The sequence below is a fragment of the Hypanus sabinus genome, chromosome 15, assembly GCF_030144855.1.
Source record: "Hypanus sabinus isolate sHypSab1 chromosome 15, sHypSab1.hap1, whole genome shotgun sequence".
In the NCBI taxonomy this organism is placed as follows: domain Eukaryota; kingdom Metazoa; phylum Chordata; class Chondrichthyes; order Myliobatiformes; family Dasyatidae; genus Hypanus; species Hypanus sabinus.
In genome coordinates this window covers 82,537,537-82,556,161 of record NC_082720.1, presented here as the reverse complement: position 1 = coordinate 82,556,161, position 18,625 = coordinate 82,537,537, and the positions used below count along the sequence as shown (strand labels likewise).

General features: G+C 38.2%; 1 protein-coding gene across 9 annotated transcripts in view; it reads right to left on the bottom strand.

Moving 5' to 3' along the window:
- Positions 1–18,625, bottom strand: part of LOC132405637 (rap guanine nucleotide exchange factor 6-like) — a 407,378-nt gene that overhangs the window by 28,576 nt on the left and 360,177 nt on the right. For 8 of the 9 annotated variants that reach the window (XM_059990611.1, XM_059990602.1, XM_059990605.1 and 5 more), the window contains 5 exons: positions 17,342–17,553; positions 13,099–13,222; positions 9,130–9,153; positions 3,072–3,295; positions 223–399 (listed from right to left, as the gene is read on the bottom strand). In XM_059990611.1, the coding sequence (XP_059846594.1) occupies positions 223–399; positions 3,072–3,295; positions 9,130–9,153; positions 13,099–13,222; positions 17,342–17,553 (761 nt within the window). The remainder of the gene's footprint in view (positions 1–222; positions 400–3,071; positions 3,296–9,129; positions 9,154–13,098; positions 13,223–17,341; positions 17,554–18,625) is intronic. The other variant, XM_059990604.1, reaches the window with a different exon arrangement.

Below are 18,625 nucleotides of genomic sequence, written 5' to 3'. Positions count from 1 at the left end.
TGAAGTCACTAAAAACAAAAAAATAAGAAATACTTATATATTTTTGTTCTGGAAATTAATGGCCTCTGTTGCTTCCTATATTTTTGTTACAGTATAGCTATTCCTTTAAAACTATGAGAAAATTATGCTCTGCTCCTTTACACTTACAGGATGTAAACATTTCATGAGAATGGAACTCAATAACAAGAAATATCCAAGAACAAAAATAGATAAAACAATTACCGAATGATGGAGTTGGTACTTTTTTGCGAGAGTTGCTTGAAGGTACTGCTGGCAATTGCAGGGTCTGGCTCATTCGCTGCTGTACTTGGTGCTTTCCCTGCTGACCAGATGACCTTGTAATTACTGGGGACATGTCTGAGCTTTTATATGACCGCCGTTCACCAAAGTTCTTGCTTACTGTTACAAAACAAAAGCAATTAATAGCAGGCAGTATAATTTTTGTTTGAACAGAAAATTGTTATTTCTTGCTAACTTAAGAAATGAACCAATTTTACTATGAATGTTTGGAGTGCATCAGTATTACTTGATAGTTCTATTCAATCCAGAATTATTGATTTCTTTAACATATTTTAGTTTAATATGAACTATTCACTTATATTTGCTCTAGCATGACACAGTTGTAAATAAATATAAAATTATCATTATTAATTCTCATTAAGCTTCCAGTTTAATACAGCATTGTACTCCATTTAGTGTTTATCTCCACTGAAAATCCACTTGGTTTCATTCCCTAGCCACACATCCCATTACAGACACGACTATCTAATAGCAGTAAGCCATCTCCTTTTCTGAATTACTCCGTCTCCACCGCAGCTGCTCTCAAAGATGAGGCTTTTCATTCTAGAATGAAGGAGATGTCCTTCTTCAAAGTAAGTGCCTTTCCTCCCTCCACCATCAATGCTGCCCTCAACCACATCTTTTCCACCATGCACGTCCGCTTTTACCCCATCTTCCTGCCACCCTACCAGGGATAGGGTTCCTCATCCTCACCAACCACCCCACCAGACTCTGCATCCAGCACGTAATTCTCCAAACCTTCTGCCACCTCCAACAGGATCCCATCGCCAAGCACATCTTTCCTCACACCCCCACTTTCTGCGACTCCCTTGTACATTCATCCCTCCTGGCACTTATCCTAAGTAGCACTGGCAGAACAAGTGCTACAGCTGCCCCTACACCTTCTCCCTCACTATCATCCAGGGCTCTAAACAGTCCTTCCAGGTGAGGTGACATTTCACCTGTGAGTCTGTTGGGGGTCATTTACAGTGTTCAGTACTCTCAGTGTGGCATCCTGTACATTGGTGAGACCTGGCGTAGATTGGGAGACTGCTTTGCCAAGCATCTATGCTCTGTCTGCCAAACCAAAGGAGATCACCCAGTGGCCACCTATTTTAATTCCACTTCCCATTCCAATTTCGATTATGTCTATCCATGGCCTCCTCCACTGTCATGATGAAGTCATGCTTAGGTTGGAGGAACAACACCTTATATTCCGTTTGGTTAGCCTCCAACCTGATGGCAAGAAAATTGATTTATCAAACTTCCAGTAACACCGCTCAACTCCCACCACCTTCTCAATTTCCCATCCCCTTTTCCCTTTCTCACCATATTTCAACAATCAACTTCCCTGCTCTTTACTTCATACCTCTCCCTCCAGGATTCACCTAACACCTGGTGGTTGTCTCTCCCCTCCCCCGCCTCTTAAATTTACTCCTGAGCTTTTTTCCCTCCAGTCTTGTCAAATGGTTCCAGTTTGAAATGTTGACTGTACTTTTTTCCATAGATGCTGCCTGGCCTGCTAAGTTCCTCCAGCATTTTGTGTTTGTTGGCAGTATGCCCTTGCAGCCAATGGGCAACAATCTAACAGAACTTTCACATAACATTAATGTGTTATTGCTTCCATCACTTATGAAAAGTCAGACCACTTTGCAGTTTAGCCTTTAATCTCCTGATCTGTGATTCTGGAAGTGTAACTTCAGCATACAAAAAAGCATGTAAAATCAATGTTCATTTGAATATATTTTGGTATTTCATATTTTCCTCACAGTTTTAACAATACATCTGCTTGAGTTGAAAGGTTGAATAGAAAACTGACTCCTTATTCCTGGGAGTTCCAACGACCATAAGCTACTATGTGGCACATGAATTAGAAACAGCAAGATCTTCACGGTTTTCAAATTCTCTTCAACTGAGTCAAAACTTACAGGTTTCCATAATTAATACTGTACCTCATCTTGTGAAAAGGAGGAAATATATGAGGGTATAAACTTGTAGCTCTGTTGCACAGTCATGCTGTGTCAGCTTAAGATTATATCCTCAGTTATAACCTATGATCATATTGAAGTAGTTACTTTTGAACTACTTTTGACTGAAAATGAACTATAATTGATCATTTACACACAGTGAGCTGAGAATGACCAACTTATTTTATTAATGTCAAGTAAAAGGTAAATATTGGCCAGGTGTACAGGATATGGTGCTGTCCTCTTAGTTCAGTAAATCTAGTTGGTTGAGAGGTGAACAATGCAGATCAAAAAACTTGATGTATGATCCCCTGCCATTGATGATGTGGAGAACACACTGAATTAGAATGGACAGTAAGCCAGATTTCATCATAACCACCATCCAAATGCGATTGCATTTGATATTTGATATAAGGGAATGTAGACAGTTGGCATGATTCTCCTGAGACTGCTAAACGTCATTGTATTAGTAAAAGATAAATTATTACCTAATTGGGCATATACTGATAGTAATCTTTGACTATCAAATTCTCTTTCAAAAGTGGGTCAGGAAATTGAGGAGAGGGAAGAAAAAAACAGTTGGTGTACATAAATGGATAATATGCTTGTTGATGATTCTAATTTAATAAATCCAAAGCCCAAATAAATGGTGGAAGTTAATTGTTCTATATTTACTTCTGGAAAAAAAGTCTTCAGTATCTGAATAAAACTGAGTAACACGAATGGCAAAAACTATTCCTGCTTCAAGTTATTTTCAAATAATAAATTGCTAAGTGTTTCTTCATTAACAATTCAAAACAATAATCATCACTGGAGTTCACTCACATGTGCTATAGGCAGGCTCACATTGCAATGACATCATTTGAATGTTTTCTTCATTCGTCTCCACATATAGGTTTGAGAGATACTGCTTAACCTTTCGAGCCATTTGTGCATCCTCATAAAGCTTCTTGGCATTGAGCAGGGAGCTTCGCCGTACTCGCTTCTTATGACCCCCGGCTTGGACTGAATCTAGCACGTTGGAATTTGTGCTGCCTTGACTTAATGACCTGTCCAAAGGTAAGAAGCAGAAATCAAAATGCAGCCGGGTTTTCTCAGCGATGTATAGAAACTAGCGCATGCAGTGAATAAGTGGAGGATGTTAGTTCATGGCACCTGCCGCCACTTCATCAGCATCACATGCCCACAATAACAACAGAGAAAGATTTGTGAATAACAGACCTTACAACGGCACAGGAATAATTGAAATGAGTTAATAGATATCAGGATACCGAGAAAAATTTTAAGCAATATAGTTCCTCTTGACCATTATAAACAAAATTTCTATAGGTAACACTTGACTCTACAAACTACCTGGCAATCAATTTAATACTCATAAGGATGATTAGAAAGTTCTTGAACACTCCTTTCCTCAACCATCACAAACAAAAATAGATAAAAGTCCTCCCCAGTTCACGAACTTCTGACTTGCACATCCCATACATAGGAGCAAGCATAGGAAACAGATGAAGTGGATTTGCCCTCTGCTCTGGGTCTGCAGTCGATTGTTCTTGATACTAGTTGGACCTTTGCCACATCAAATGCAAGAATACATTCTCATAAGCATGTTGATGTCTATTTTGCTAAACCTATTAAAAGATGGCTCCTTAAGATTGTTATAGCCAAGGGAGATAGTAGGGATCAGGTCTCACAACCTATTAAATGCTTGCAATGGTGTGTATCTCAAAGTGCTTGTGATGACCAAGTCCAGCTCCTGGTCATCTCATGAGGCTTAGCTACTAAGTCTGGCTGAACTGTGTCTACTGAAAGGGGAAGGGACAAAGTGCCTCAAAACTAGTTGCTTCGGTCAAATAGAACTCATCAGCCATGGTTGGCAGCTCCTCTAGGAGAAGGAAAACTCTGATCTCAAACCCCCACTGCCTTACTGGTACACCCACTCAAGGTGAAGGCTTTGGTAGTAAATCAGAGGCAAAATCTGGAGCTGGAATCTGCAAGGAAGTCCTGCATTGAGTTCAGTGCTTACTGACAACTCCTGCAATGCCGCTGGTGCAATCCTGTATCAGTCTCTGCTATTCCTTTGGATTCATCAGCTGCCTGGAGAAGGGGAGTCTACTGCATGGACAATAACTTGCTTTCCATATCCTCCAACCCGGGCTTGCATATGATGTAGACAGTTGGAACACAGCATTCAAGCTTGACCCTGTCCAACAGAGGGCCTCATCTAGAGACATCCCTTTCAAGCCACTGACTGTACAATCATCATTTGCATTTCAAACCTTGTTTATAGTAAAATGTTTTAAAAGAATATCATTATTAGTGCAAGATAAACTTGGGCTAAATTTTTTAATATCTAGTTTATTATCAAGAATACCAGGACAAGATTTAAAATGCTTCTTGGAATAAGTATTTCTATGGAACAACCCACCTCGGCAGGTATTTTCCGTCATGTGAGAATTTAGTTCATGGCTGCAGTTCTGACTTGTGAACTGTCAGGGTTAAAATTTACAGGAATGGGGGTCTGTCATAGCCTGGGGAATGACATGTACCTGACCTTAATTACTTAATTAATCAATTAATTAATTTGATGCCAATGGACTTTGTTGTACTTGCTTTATCTCTCCTGCCTTTATATACTTAAGGAGATACCTAGTTTCAAAAGAATTCCACTAACTTTACAACATGAGGACATTGTTGGAATATAAAACAAAGCTGGCCAATTTTCTTCCAGTTCTACGAGGCATGATTTATTCAGAATCAACGGACAAATATGAAATACAGAGAAGTATACAGGACTGCTTTCAGAGGGACAAGTATCATTAGAATAATGTGCGTGCACACATGTGATCCCCCATGATAGCTTATATTACTGGATGGCAACTGATAGTGGCAGTGAGCCCCCCTTGGTGTGATGTGGGCAAGGGTGACAATATTAGTTTCAGTCCTTTGTCCTTCTTAGTATTGGTAAACTCTAAATTTTCTTTTAAATTTTTTTTAACATTTTAATCAGAGTAATAAATGTTTCTCACATTTCAACATAAACTATGTATTTGTAATCAATTCAGCCTTTAAGAACATTTAAATATTCAATAGAAAGAGCAACAAACCATTGCCCTTTAAAATATGTACTAACCATGTTAAAAAAAAACTAAATTAAACTGTCAATCTGGACAATAGTAGATAAATTATAGATTTATTCAAGATTAGTGCACCTTGTACTTTGCTCCCGATTTCAAAGGCAGCACACACATAGAGACATTGAGTCATAAAACTGTACATTATATAAGTGGGCCCTTGGTCCACCACATCTACCTTGACATATTTTGACCATCTAGGTTATGCCTATTTGCCTACAAAAGGTCTAGATGGTTTAGGCCCTCCCTATTTCTGACATAAATTACTCTTTTATTCATTAAGTGGTCCCTAGCAAACATCTTGGTTCTGATAAACTTGCAGAATTACTTGGGAGTCTCCTTAAACTTACCATGGCCCTTTTTTTGCTCTCCTAGCTTATTTCTTAAGTTCTCTTCTGCACACACTATACATTTGCTATGTTTGCTTTCTCTCCTGCTGCACCCTTCCCCGATCTAAACTTTATTACCATCTTTCTTTCATCTTTACTGGAACATGCTGGCCCTGAACTCTTACAAACACTCCTCTTAAAGACTCCCACTTGTCAACTCCAAGTATCTGTTCCCTATTTCTTTTCTCTAACTCCTTTCTTTGAGGTCCAAATTCATCTTTTTCTATACTTACCCTGTCATTTGCAGAATTTTGATCACCTGTTCCTATGCATTTCCCTGCCAATACATCCACCACCTTCCCAGTTTCATTTCCTGAGATATGATTGAATACTGCCCCATTTCCAGTTTGGCCTTCTACATATAGTCTCAACAAACAGCACAGTCAGCATCCATTCGTTAAGGGGAAATCTTGCCTGACAAATCTATTAGGATTCTTTGAAGAGGCAACAAGCAAGTTAGACCAAAGAGAATCACGGGACATCATTTACTTGGATTTTCAAAAGGCCATTGACAAGGTGGCACACATGAGACTTCTGAAGTAGTACTAATTGTGTTACAAGTAAGGTACTAGATTGGATTAGCTGACTAGCATAAGGAAGAGAGCGAGGGTAAAAGGATCCTTTTCAGGATGGCTTCTAGTGGCTCATGGGGTTCTGCAGGGATTGGAGTTAGGACCACAACTTATCAGTATTTACATTAATGTTATGGATGAAGGAACTGATGGCATTGTGGCCAAGTTTGTGAATAGTACCAAGATGATTGGAGAGACAGGCAGTGTGGAGCGTGCAGAAAGACATGGGCAGGTTAGCAGACTGCAGAGTGGCAGATGGAATACAGCGTTGCAAAGTGAGCAGTTATGCAAGTTGGTAGGAAGAATAAAGGTGTAGGCTATTATTTAACTGGGAAAGAATTCAAAAATTGGAAGTGCAAAAGTTCTAGTTCAGAATTCCCTTAAGGTTAACCTGAAGGTTGAGCTGGTAGTGTGAGAAAGGCAAAATCGGTGTTAGCATTTGTTTCAAGACAATTAGCAAGGATGTACTGCAGAAATTTTATAGAGCGCTGATTAGACCACACTTAGAACATTGTGAGGAATTTTGGTCCTCATATTCAAGGAAAAATGAACTGGTCCTGGAGAGTGTCCAAAGGAGGTTCATGAGAATGATTGTACAAATGAAAGGCGTAACATATGTGGAATGTTTAATGGGCCTGAATTCAGCGGAATTTAGAAGGATAAGCTGTATTGCACGGAAACCTTATAAATACTGAAGGGTGTGTGGATATGGATAGGATGCTTCCATTAGTGGGAGAGTCTGATGGCACAGCCTCAGAATAAAGGAATGCCCCTTTACAACTGAGATGAGGAGGAATTTCTTCAGCCAGAGGGTGGTAAATCTGTGGAATCACTACCACACATATAGCAAGGTCACTTGGTGTTTTTAAGACAGATTAATAGGTTCTTGATTGCAAGGGAATACAGGGATAAGGTGGGTAACTGGGGTTAAATGGAGAAGCGCATACAATGGCCAAATGGCCTATTTTTGCTCCAGCATTCTATGGCCTAAAACATTCTTAACAAATTCTGTCTCTTTTACTCAGGCAATCCCAGTAAATGCTGGGAAAGTTAAAATACCATACCTCTCTAATACTATTGCTGTTACACCTTTTTTGCAAATTGCTTATCGAACTGCTCCTTTAATTCCTATCTATTATTGGGAGGCCTAAAGAACAACTCCAGTAAAGTGATTTCTCCTTCTCTGATTCCTAAATTCTATCTATATGGTCTCACTGGATCATCCCTCTAGAACACCCTCTCTAAATACTGCTGTTATATTTTCCCTTGTCTGTAGTGAGTATTGTCCTCTTCTGTCATGTCTGAAACTGCATTGCCAGGGAAAATTAAGCTTCAAATCTTGCCCTTTCTTCAATCACATTTCCATAAATGTAGTAACATCATTATTCCAACTGTTGATTCATGCTCTAAGCTTATCTGACTTACCCATGAGGGTCCTTGCATTAAAGTAAACTCAGTCAGGCCTACCAGATTTCCCATGCTTCCAAACCAGTTTCTGTCTGCTCTTCCCACTAGATTGCTTGTTGTATCCTCTACGTTTTTCTCCTCATCTGCTGCATTGCTATACTGTCAGAGGTATCATTAAACCTTGACTCTGTTTGCTCTCTTCAATAGACAAAAAAGTTGACATGGCATTAATGCAAAGAGAAGTAGGGAAGTATATGAATCTATATTTCCAAAAAGACAAATTATGGGGGTTATCAATGACTGGGGGATCCTATGTACAAATTTCCTATACTACAGTTTTTGCACTTCATTAAATATTTGACCAACTATAAAATGGCTGAGGTTGTTTTGAAATGGATTTAATGTCAGTATGTTAATTAAAATCTTTTTGTCTTGTAACTCTTCACTTGATATAAACAACCTACATTCTCCTTTTATTTTTGCATAAAATAGCTACAATTTGATGTCACTGGTCTTTCTGCTTTATCCAAATCCTGAGACTGTAAATTACAGACTTTTAATTAAGACATTTAATCACCATAAATCACAATTATAATTGGCGTTGAACTGTTCAAGGCCAATTTCAACCTCGTTTCCAGTGGTATTATTGTTATTTTAACATTAACCACAGTATTATTGGAGTGGATATAAAGAGTAGTGTGATGAATAATTGACCTGAAAACTTAACTCTTCACAGATGCTTCCTGTCCCTTGAATATTTTCAACCTGCTTTGTTTTATTTTACATAATGCTATGTGGGAAACAGTAATATTAATACTGCATCAGTAATACTCCCAATAAAATCATGAGGAATATAGTGAAAAGATTTACTTTCAGTTAATCATGCTACACCTAAGCTATACGTGCCACTTATTAAAAGTTCCATCACTCATCAGAAATAACACTATCATATCAAATAAATATAAAATTATTCACCACTAATACAGTTGCAAAGCACAAAATTTACTTAAAAATACTCTTTTCTTGCAAAATAAATGCATAAGCTCACAGTTAAAAAATCATATAAAATTGATCTAAAGTTGTCCATCGCTATTACCACTGCAAAACAAAATTTACTGCAAAATGCTCTTCACTTGCAAAATAAATGAATAAAGCCAAGGCACAGTCTTAAAAAATGTTCAGAGTTTATATATTTTTTAAAAATTGCATGCATTGTTTTGTTGTAAAAGGCATTTAGTTGGAGTAATTTAGAAGTTATTCTGCAATATCACAATATTGTAAGGATGGGTATTAGGTTAAGTGAGACATGCTGTTTTACAGGGCAGGCAGTTGTGAGGAGGATGCAGAGCTGTTATGTGCCAAAACCTATGCACAGACTACTTACCCCAAACTCCTCCATCTCTTCTTCCTGTAAGTGAGAGCCATGAACATTGAAGCATGTGTTCAGAGAGAAAGGCAGAAAAGATAAACCAGTTCAGAAGAGAAAGAGGACGAGGGGAAGAGTGCAGTACAAGGGAACAGAGAGTGCTATAAAACTGGCACTACTATTCATTATCAAATCAAAACGATTTGATCTAATCAGAACATACTATTGATATCAAAAAATAAATAGCTGGACAATCTCTGCAGGTCATGCAGCATCTGTGGGGACAAAGAGATAGTCGATATTTCACATCAATTTTCTGCATCATTACCAACAATGCAGAGGGAGGGAAGCCAGTCTATAGAAGTGACAGGATTGGAAAGGGTAGGTTCAGGTTATTGAGTGAGGGGAGCATTCAGGTAAAGGAACCAGGTGAAGAAGAGATAGGAAAGGTAACCCAAGGAAAAGAAATCCAGAAAGATAGGAATGTGGAAGACTTGTAGGTGGAGCCAGGTGGGGGAGGATGATGTGTCTAGGTAATGAGTGGAGGATAGAAGATAGTAGTCTGAAAGGAACGCAGGAAGACTGCATTTGCTGTCTCAACCATTTCCATTGTCCTCCCATCAACCTGTCTACATCTCCCAAAAAAACGCTCCTTTTTTTCTCCTTCTTGTATTTCCACTTATCACCTACAGTCTCAGCCCATGTCTCATCTCTCCCACATTCCCCATGGCTCTACCTGCTTATCTTCCCACATTGTTCCATCTATCACCATACAGTCTCTGTATCACCCCTCCCTCTCACTTCTGTATAGTGTGTTACCCAAAGCCCTTCCCGACTGAAAGAGCAACAAACCCATTTTACCTTCACAGATTCTGCTTGACCTGCTAAGTTCTTCGAGCCGTTTATTTTTTGCTCAAAATTTCAGCATCTGCAGATTCTTGGGTCAACATACTACTGATACATTGCATAGAAACTGGTGAATGGTTATAATCCTGTAACTATTCCAGACTGAAAGCTGGACTTCAATGGAGTGATAGAAAAAAAATCCAAGATATTCACTATAAATATTTTAATACAAATCACATTCTCTTGTGGCCTTGTAGGTATTAAAGTAAGAAGTAATGCAAGATTGAAGCAGAATTCCAGAATATTCCAGATTCTGCAAAACCTATTTCCTACCTTTGTGGTTGACTTTATTTTGGATTAGTTTCAAAGTCCCTTTGACTAAAGCTGTTCCCTAAAAGTGCATACCAGTCAATTAATCCAATAATCTAACTATAACGATGAGAGCAGTATTATGAATCAACAGTAGGATGATCCACTTTCATTACATCATGATTTGGGAAAATTGTATTTTAAGTATAATGGCCACCAAAGGCATTATTGACAAGAACCTTGAAGCATCATCTGGATGGGAAGAAAACTGTCCCAAGATACTGGACTTCTCTTAGTTTTATGCTAAAAGACCAGCAAAAAAAAAGTTGGTATCTCTTTGTGCAAAATAAAACTACAATGGGTACAACCTTAAAAATTGCCTCAATAGACCTGCTTTCAAGTTGCTACTATCCAGCAAAACAAACAAGCTGAAAGACACCAATAAGAAAGAGGAGATATTCTTTTATTTATAAAACATTTAACATTGTAAGTCAGTGGAATAAGTTTCATTTCTTGAAGCACTAATATTTTCATGGGAGTTAATATGGCCAATGATGTAAAAATGACAAACTTTATGGATGCTAAACTTGGTGACCAAGTAAACTAGGATGGAAAAAAATGACAAAAATGACTATTAAATGAATGAAAACACATCATTCTGTGGCTGAATCACGATGATCAAGTTTTCAAATCACTTTGTAAACTGCATTTCAAATTGAATAAATTGCTGTTTCTCTTCAACAACAGCAAAATAAAAACTAGCATTAATGCAGAAAATGAGTAACTGCCTCGTTAAAGATCCCACACTCCCTTTGCTCCCTACCAACCACTGCCAAGTTGAGAACAAAAGCACTGGAAAACAGCAACATGTCATAGTTTCACAGTAAAAAAAAAGTAATTGAAGTCAATGCATACAGCATGCATCTGTAATAAGCACAGCATTTCATTTATTTAGGCAACATATATCCAGATGGAATGAAGTGGAGTAGTTTATTATGAACCATGTAAAAGTATTCTGTAACTATAAGCATGCTATTCCGTGATCTTCAATTTATTTTGTAGCCATTTGCCACTGTTTAAATGAAAATAAAAGTGCTTAATGTAGTATTTTTAAAGTGTTCAGACTTTGAAGTTGGGTATGTTATTGTTCATGTTGAACTGTCAAGCTCTTTGGGTAATTATTTACTACAGCAATTATTTTTATACACAGGTTCAGCTTGATTTTTTAAGATGCTTAATTAACAGCAAATTCTAATGTTATTTTTATTGCTATCATTTACTTCAAAAGCAAGCTCAACATATAAAATCTAAATGCATTATCTCAAAGTCAGAAAAATGATCAGATTCAAAGTACCAATACTAATTGGGTGAATGCCAAAGAACACAATTATCAGTCCCTGTGAAATTTCAATGCAGCAATTACAACAATTGACAAATGAGTTGTTCCCACTTTTACAAAGTAAAATTATTTTACTTTAAAAGTACTTTATTTTACAAAGTAAATATTTCCATCCTCTCTTCTTCAGGACAATGAAAGGGAATGGAGAAAAACAAAAGAGAAAAAGAAATGTTTCATGGATATCCATGCTGAAGTGGTGCACAAGTACTGGCCATTGGTTATACTTATCTATACAGCTATGTTAACCACGGAACTGAGAAAACAGGTGGCTGACTGAAACTGAATGTGTAGTGAGCAAACTAAAAGCAAAGCACACACTAGTTTAAAACAGAGACTGTGGGGGAATTTCCAACAACTCTTAATAGATTATTGCTGAAAATAATTGGCTGACTTCTTGGGGTCCACGTCTATATCTCCCTCAAAGTTGCCACACAAGTTGATATGGCGGTTATGAAGATGTATCGTGTGAAGATGCATCATTAGTCAGGGGAAATGAGTTCAAGAGGCGGAAGATAATCTATAAAACTCTGATTCCATACATATTCTCTTAGAATATTGTGTTCAATTTTGGTCACCTCATTATAGGAAGACTGTGGAAGCTTCTAGAGAGGGTTCAGGGGATATTTATCAGAATGCTGCCTGGATTGGAGAGAAAAGGGACAGATTATGTGTGAACTAGACCTTTGCTCTTTGGAGCAAAGTAAGATGAGAGGTGACTTGATAGGGATGTATAAGATGATAAGAGACACAGATCAAGTGGACAGTCAGAGACTTTTTCCCAGGATAGAATGGATAATATGAGGGGACAAAATTATAAGATGATTGGAGGAAAGTATAGGAGTGTATGTCAGAGGTAAGTTGTTTATTTTACTTAAAGGGTGGAAGGAGCATTGAACACACTGCCGGGGTAGTGGTAGAGGCAGATACATTATGGACAATTAAGAAGCTCTTAAGATAGGCAAATGCATGAAAAAGATGGAAGGTATGTGGGAGGGAAATGTCAGATCGATCTTAGAGTAGGTTAAACAGTTGGACAACATCATGACCGAAGGGCTGTATTGTGCTGTACTGTTCTGTTCTATGTTAAAAGCAAGTTTAAATGTTGAAGTAATAGTTTCTCTTTCCACACTGTGTGGCAGAGAAGAATGAAAACATAAAAGAATAGGTAACCAGAAAGTCAGTTGGCAACACATACTATGATTAGCATTAAGTTGTATGCTGTAACTCTCTCAAAGAAGCTGGAATCATTACCATTATAGATTGTATTACACTATATGAGATTTACTTGTATAGAGTCCTATTAAACAGGAAATACCTCGTAGAATGCAATAAATGTTCAACACACTTTCCCAAAACTAAAACATTCAAGGCTTGTAGTGCCCTGACCACATTTACAAAAATAACCCTCAGTTGGTTTCTTGACAATTACTAACCTATTCCTGAACATTACAGCAGGATCCATGTTAACTGAAGTCATGCGGACAACATGGCGAATCTCCTTGGCGATCATCCGCAGCTTCTCAAAATTTGCCAAACCTTCCACTTTGGAGTCATTTCCTTCAGAGAAAAAGAAAGGTAATTTTGCCACTGGATGACAATTCCAATTTATAACAAAATATACAAGAATGCAAGTTCAAGGACCTTTCATCCCTTGATTTTATTCTGTACCTACAAATGCATTCAAAGCAAAACCCGAGAATCTGACTTGCCTGCATTGAAGGAGTTAGTAACTCGAAGGCAAATTGCCACACTCATCCTAGTCACTTCCTCACAGCCTGACTCCCACAAGGATGCCATTGCCCTTTTTTCCCCCAATTTGTTTGTCTCTGCTGCAGCTGTTCTCAAAGCAAGGCGTTCTGCACGAGGATGTCAAAATCTTTCCTTTGCTCTGGAAATTTGATTTCACACTGATTGATAGTGCACTCACATGCAATTCCTCTATTTTCTGTACACACACTCCTACCTCGCTTCTCACCAGACAGGACAGAGCTAGACTTCTCTTGCTCCTCATCTTTTAGCCTCCATATCCAGTATGTTGGGATTCTGCTGCAGTCACATTTTACTTCCTGTCTACAAGGACCACTCTCTTGCTGCTCTCCCCTTCCCACCTACCTCCACCCATCCTCTGGCACTGTAGAAGGTGTAATGTTTGTCCCTTTACCTCTTCCCTCACACCATCCACAGACTTAAACAGGCCTTCCGGCTGAGGCAAGGATTCATGGGCACATCCTCCAACCTGGCCTATTGTATTCGATGCTCGCAATTTGGTTGCACTGGCAAGACCAAACTCGCACGAGGTAATCACTTTGCAGACACCGCTTCTTTTCACTCAGTCTACCCAGGGTCACATCCTTTTTTCACATTTCCATCACTCCCCCTCCCTGATCTTCCCTCTTCATCTGGTTCCACCTATTGCCTACAGCTCTGTCCTACTCTTCCCCTGCATTTCTTTATACTGGACATTTTCACTCTTACCTATCACCTCTCTTGACCTGAAAAATCACACTTCACTTTTAACTCCACAGAATCCACTTGAACTGCTGTGCTTGTACAGCAGTTTACTTATTGCTTAAGAACCTAATACAGCTCCACTTGGACAAGCCATGCAGAAATTTTCAGCATCTTACAGAATATTGTTAGAGCAAACTACCTATTCAGCGCACACAGTTGATTCTTGACGAAAGTTGGTGATGGTGTGGATCATATAGAAGGTTGTTGGGGGAATACAACAGGACATTGATAGAATGAAGAGCTGAGCTGAGAAGTGGCAGATGGAGTTTAACCCAGAAAAGTGTGAAGTGATTTGGTGTAGAAGAACATAAGGGAGTTTGCATGATTTTGATGGCCAAATACAAGGTTAATGGCAGGATTCCTAGCAGTGTGGAAGAACAGAGGGAATTGAGGTCCACATCCACAGTTCCCTTAAAGTTGTTGCTGAATTTTGTTAAGTTCTTAAGAAAATGTATGGCCATTAGTCAGGGGATGGAGTTCAAATTCCATGAGATAACGTTGTAGCACTGTAAAACCCTGATTAGACCACACTTGAAATATTATATTTGGTCATTCTGGTCAGCTCATCTTGGAAGGATGTTGACATTTTTGTGGGTGCTGGAGATTTACCAGGATGCTCCTGGATTAGAGAGTATGTCTTATGAGGACAGATTGGAGCAAAGGAGGATGAGAGGCAACTTGACAGAGATGTTCAAGATGATAATAAGCACAGATCAAATGGACAGCCAAACCTTTTTCCCAGGGCAGAAATGGAGAATACAAGGGAGCATAATTTTAATCATAAATAGAGGTAAACTTGGAGGTAAGCTTTTTACTTACAGGTTGAGTGAGCAGAACACGCTAGGGGTGGTAGTAGAGGCAGGTACATTAGGGACAATATTAGGTATATTAATATTACCTAATATTAATTAGGTACATTAATAATATACTGAATAATATATACCTAATATTATTAGGTATATTAATATTAGGTATATCAGGTATATTAGGGACTCTTATTCATGTGGATGACAGAAAAATGGAGTCCTATAGGGGAGGGAAGGATTAGATTGATTTTAAAGTAGGTTACACTATCATAGGCCAGGCCAAAGGGCCTGTATTGTCATGTTTTATGCTCTTGATCCTGTATAGATCTGTAAATCATGTTGGAGCACAAATTTAAAATGTTAAAATTATAAAATACCTGTGTACCAAGTGAAACTAGTATTTGCGTAATTGAATTCTTGGTGGACAATGATGTTCCCTGCTGTTTATCCAAAAGTGTGATATAATGAGACACTACATATGGAGGTGACACTGTACTGCACCAAGCAAATTGATGACTGAAGGTAGAGTTCTAGGATGACCATGATAATGAGGTATTTGGGTGAAAATAATTTTTATTTTGTAGTATTGCTCATTTCCCCTTAGTACGCAAGTAGCATGCCCCTAGGATTTTGCATGTGTGACATTATTAGTAAAAAATGCAAAGGGAATATCTTACGGATTTTTTTTTTAAACAGTACTGTACCACAGTCTTAGGCACATACATATAGCTAGGATGCCTAAGCCTTTTGCACAGTATTGTGTTTGTCAAGGTGGGGCGGAGTTTGTAAATCTGGTGGGGAAAATGATGTTGGGATTGGTGAGTGTGGAGCAGGTAGCAGAGGAGTGCCAGGGACGGTGCGGAAGGGGTGGGGTGGCGACATGAATGCAGACACACCCAGCCCTGAGACACTATGCAAGGTAATTTGATTCCAAACAATTACTTCATTACTGAATCTCTCTCTAGTGCTTCCCGCTCCCTCCCCTTTCCCTTCCCTTTTTCCCCAACCATTATTCCCTCTCCTTGCCCCCTTCCCACTCTCAGTCCACAAGAGACCCATATCAGAACCTAGCTTATCATTACTCACACGTCAAGAAATCTGCTTTTTCTTGTGGCAGCAGTATAGTGCAATACATAAAATTACTACAGTAATGTGGAACCTTAGCTACATATACATGAGCCTAAGACACTGCAGAGATACAGTGCCAAGTAGCTCTTTCAACCCTTCAAGTTGCACCGCACAGCAACCTCTAACCCTAGCCTGAGAGATAATTTTACAATGTCCAATTAACCTGTTAGCGGTACGTGTTTGGACTGTGGGAGGAAACCAGATTACCCAGAAGAAACCTCTGTGCACACGGGAAGGAATGAACAAACTTGCTTTCACAGGATGCCAGAATTGCACACAGAACTCCAATGTCCTGAACTGTAATAGCATTGCACTATGTAACCGCTATGCTACCGCAGCACCTCCAAATTTGGAGAAGTAACTGTTTCAATTGAAAAACTGTCAATACCTGTAAAATATAAGCCGAAAAGATGATGAACTTTATGCCCCAGTAATTGATTAAATAATCTAGATCGACAACAGATCCCATTACTCTAGTTAATCCTAACCCCCAAAAAAATCAAGTGCAAATTATCACAAAAAATTAATTTAGTTGAATACATATATCACTGAGATTAGAATATTTTAGTGTATTTAGGATTTTGAGAATGATTGGAATGCTGACACATTGAATAATTGCAAATCTGACAAGAGACAATTAATTAAGTTATTTTGTGCAAAGTACAGTATATCACATAAAAACAGAAAAACTAAGACTTCCTGGATTTGATTGATTTCATGTCACATGTGAAAATCTTGCTTTGCTGAACAAACATTGCGCAGAAGTAATACAACAAATTTGTAGCTATTAGGTTAACCATCTCCCTATTAGGTACATTTATACAGCTGTCAAATAAAAACAAATCTATCAAGTTTCATCTACCTGACAATTGCACATTGTGCTTCAAAAATGCGATACACCCATAGCCTCAAAAAAAAATGTTTCTCTTTGTATTTAAATTCTAGTGTCATGGGAGTCAGCTCACCAAGTTGTGAAGGTCACTCATATTTTCCAGCATTTGATAATATTGTGACTGGCAGCCTAACCCTCACCTCTCTGAATAAACAAATCCACACAGTTAGAAAATTAGTACGTGCCCAGTGGTTTAAGCAGCATCCTGAGTATAATGGAAACTCCACATTGTCACACAAAGGCTGAAGATGCCACTGCAAGAGTTAAACACTTAACAAGCAGTTGATCACATGCTGTGAATTATCTACATGAGCAGTTCTGACTGGAATAAAGGAATACCTTCGTGCAGAAAAGTGAGATCTTTTTTGACTACGGGGAACAGTGGAATGATGGGTGGCTGCAGACTCTGACTGCTGAGAACATTTCTGTATTTTGCCATGTTTCTGGAGGGATCAAAGAGATCTTGAAGGTCTCGTAGCAGCTTTTCATACTTGCTTGGAAGCTTTTCCCAAGTGCCTCTAAGACGTGCAACTGGTGCAAGATTTAACCCACTGAAAAATAAAAAGTTGAATATTTTTGGAATACTTACATATTCTGATTTTCAAACATAGTAACACCCAATAAACACATTATCATTCAGATTTTTTAATCTAAGATGCATTAATTACAAAGTATGACATTATTTACAGTGCAAACACAAGCCTTTTGGTCAAACAGGTACATTCCATTTATGCTCACTTGGAGCATAAACATTAATCTTTCCCATTAATCTTTATCTAACTTAATCAATATCTTTCCATTACTTTCTCCCCTCCACTTTCTTGTCTGCCATTAAATGCATTTATACCTTTCTTTGCAAACACTGAGAACATAAGAGTTACATGCTTGAATAAATCCCTAGGTAACAAATATCTCCAGAAATTCCTATTGAGTTATTAAGAACTTATATATTTAATGTCACCTGTTTCAGTACAAACATTTTCAGATCTATCCTCTCAAACCCCTGCACCATCTTAACAATGGCTTCAAAATGCCCATTGGTTTTATTTTTTTTTAAAAGAGAATGGTCCTCAAAGCTGTTCAGCCTTTCCAAATTCTTATTTTCTCTCAATTTTATCATTTTGGTATATATTGATCCTTTTGCTTTAACCTTTCCAGGCTATACAGACCCAGACAATGAACCATACTCAAAGCATTGCCAAATAAACCTTCACATAGCATCTGTGCTTTTCAATTCTATCATATGTGAAACCACCTTAGGTAACTGATTCCCTTTTCACTCTTTATAATGGCTTTATAAACCTGCAGCACTATCTTTTAGTAATTAGTGCAGTTGTTTCATTGATCCCCCAGTTCTTTTACCCCTATTTTGGCAGGTATTTTCCAAGGAGTATGCACTCTCATGCCCACTATCAAAACAGTTATCATTCTTCCATGAAGAAAAATGTTTGCCAATATATGAACATTCTGAAATTTTATTATTATCATCCTTTCACAGTCCCTCTCTGTTGTGCTATGGAGGATGGTGTCCACAAGACTTGAAACTATATTCTCAACACCGAGCCCAAGTGTTTATGAAAAAGATCAAAATTTTCCTTTCTGAAACTTCATTCATTATCAGAA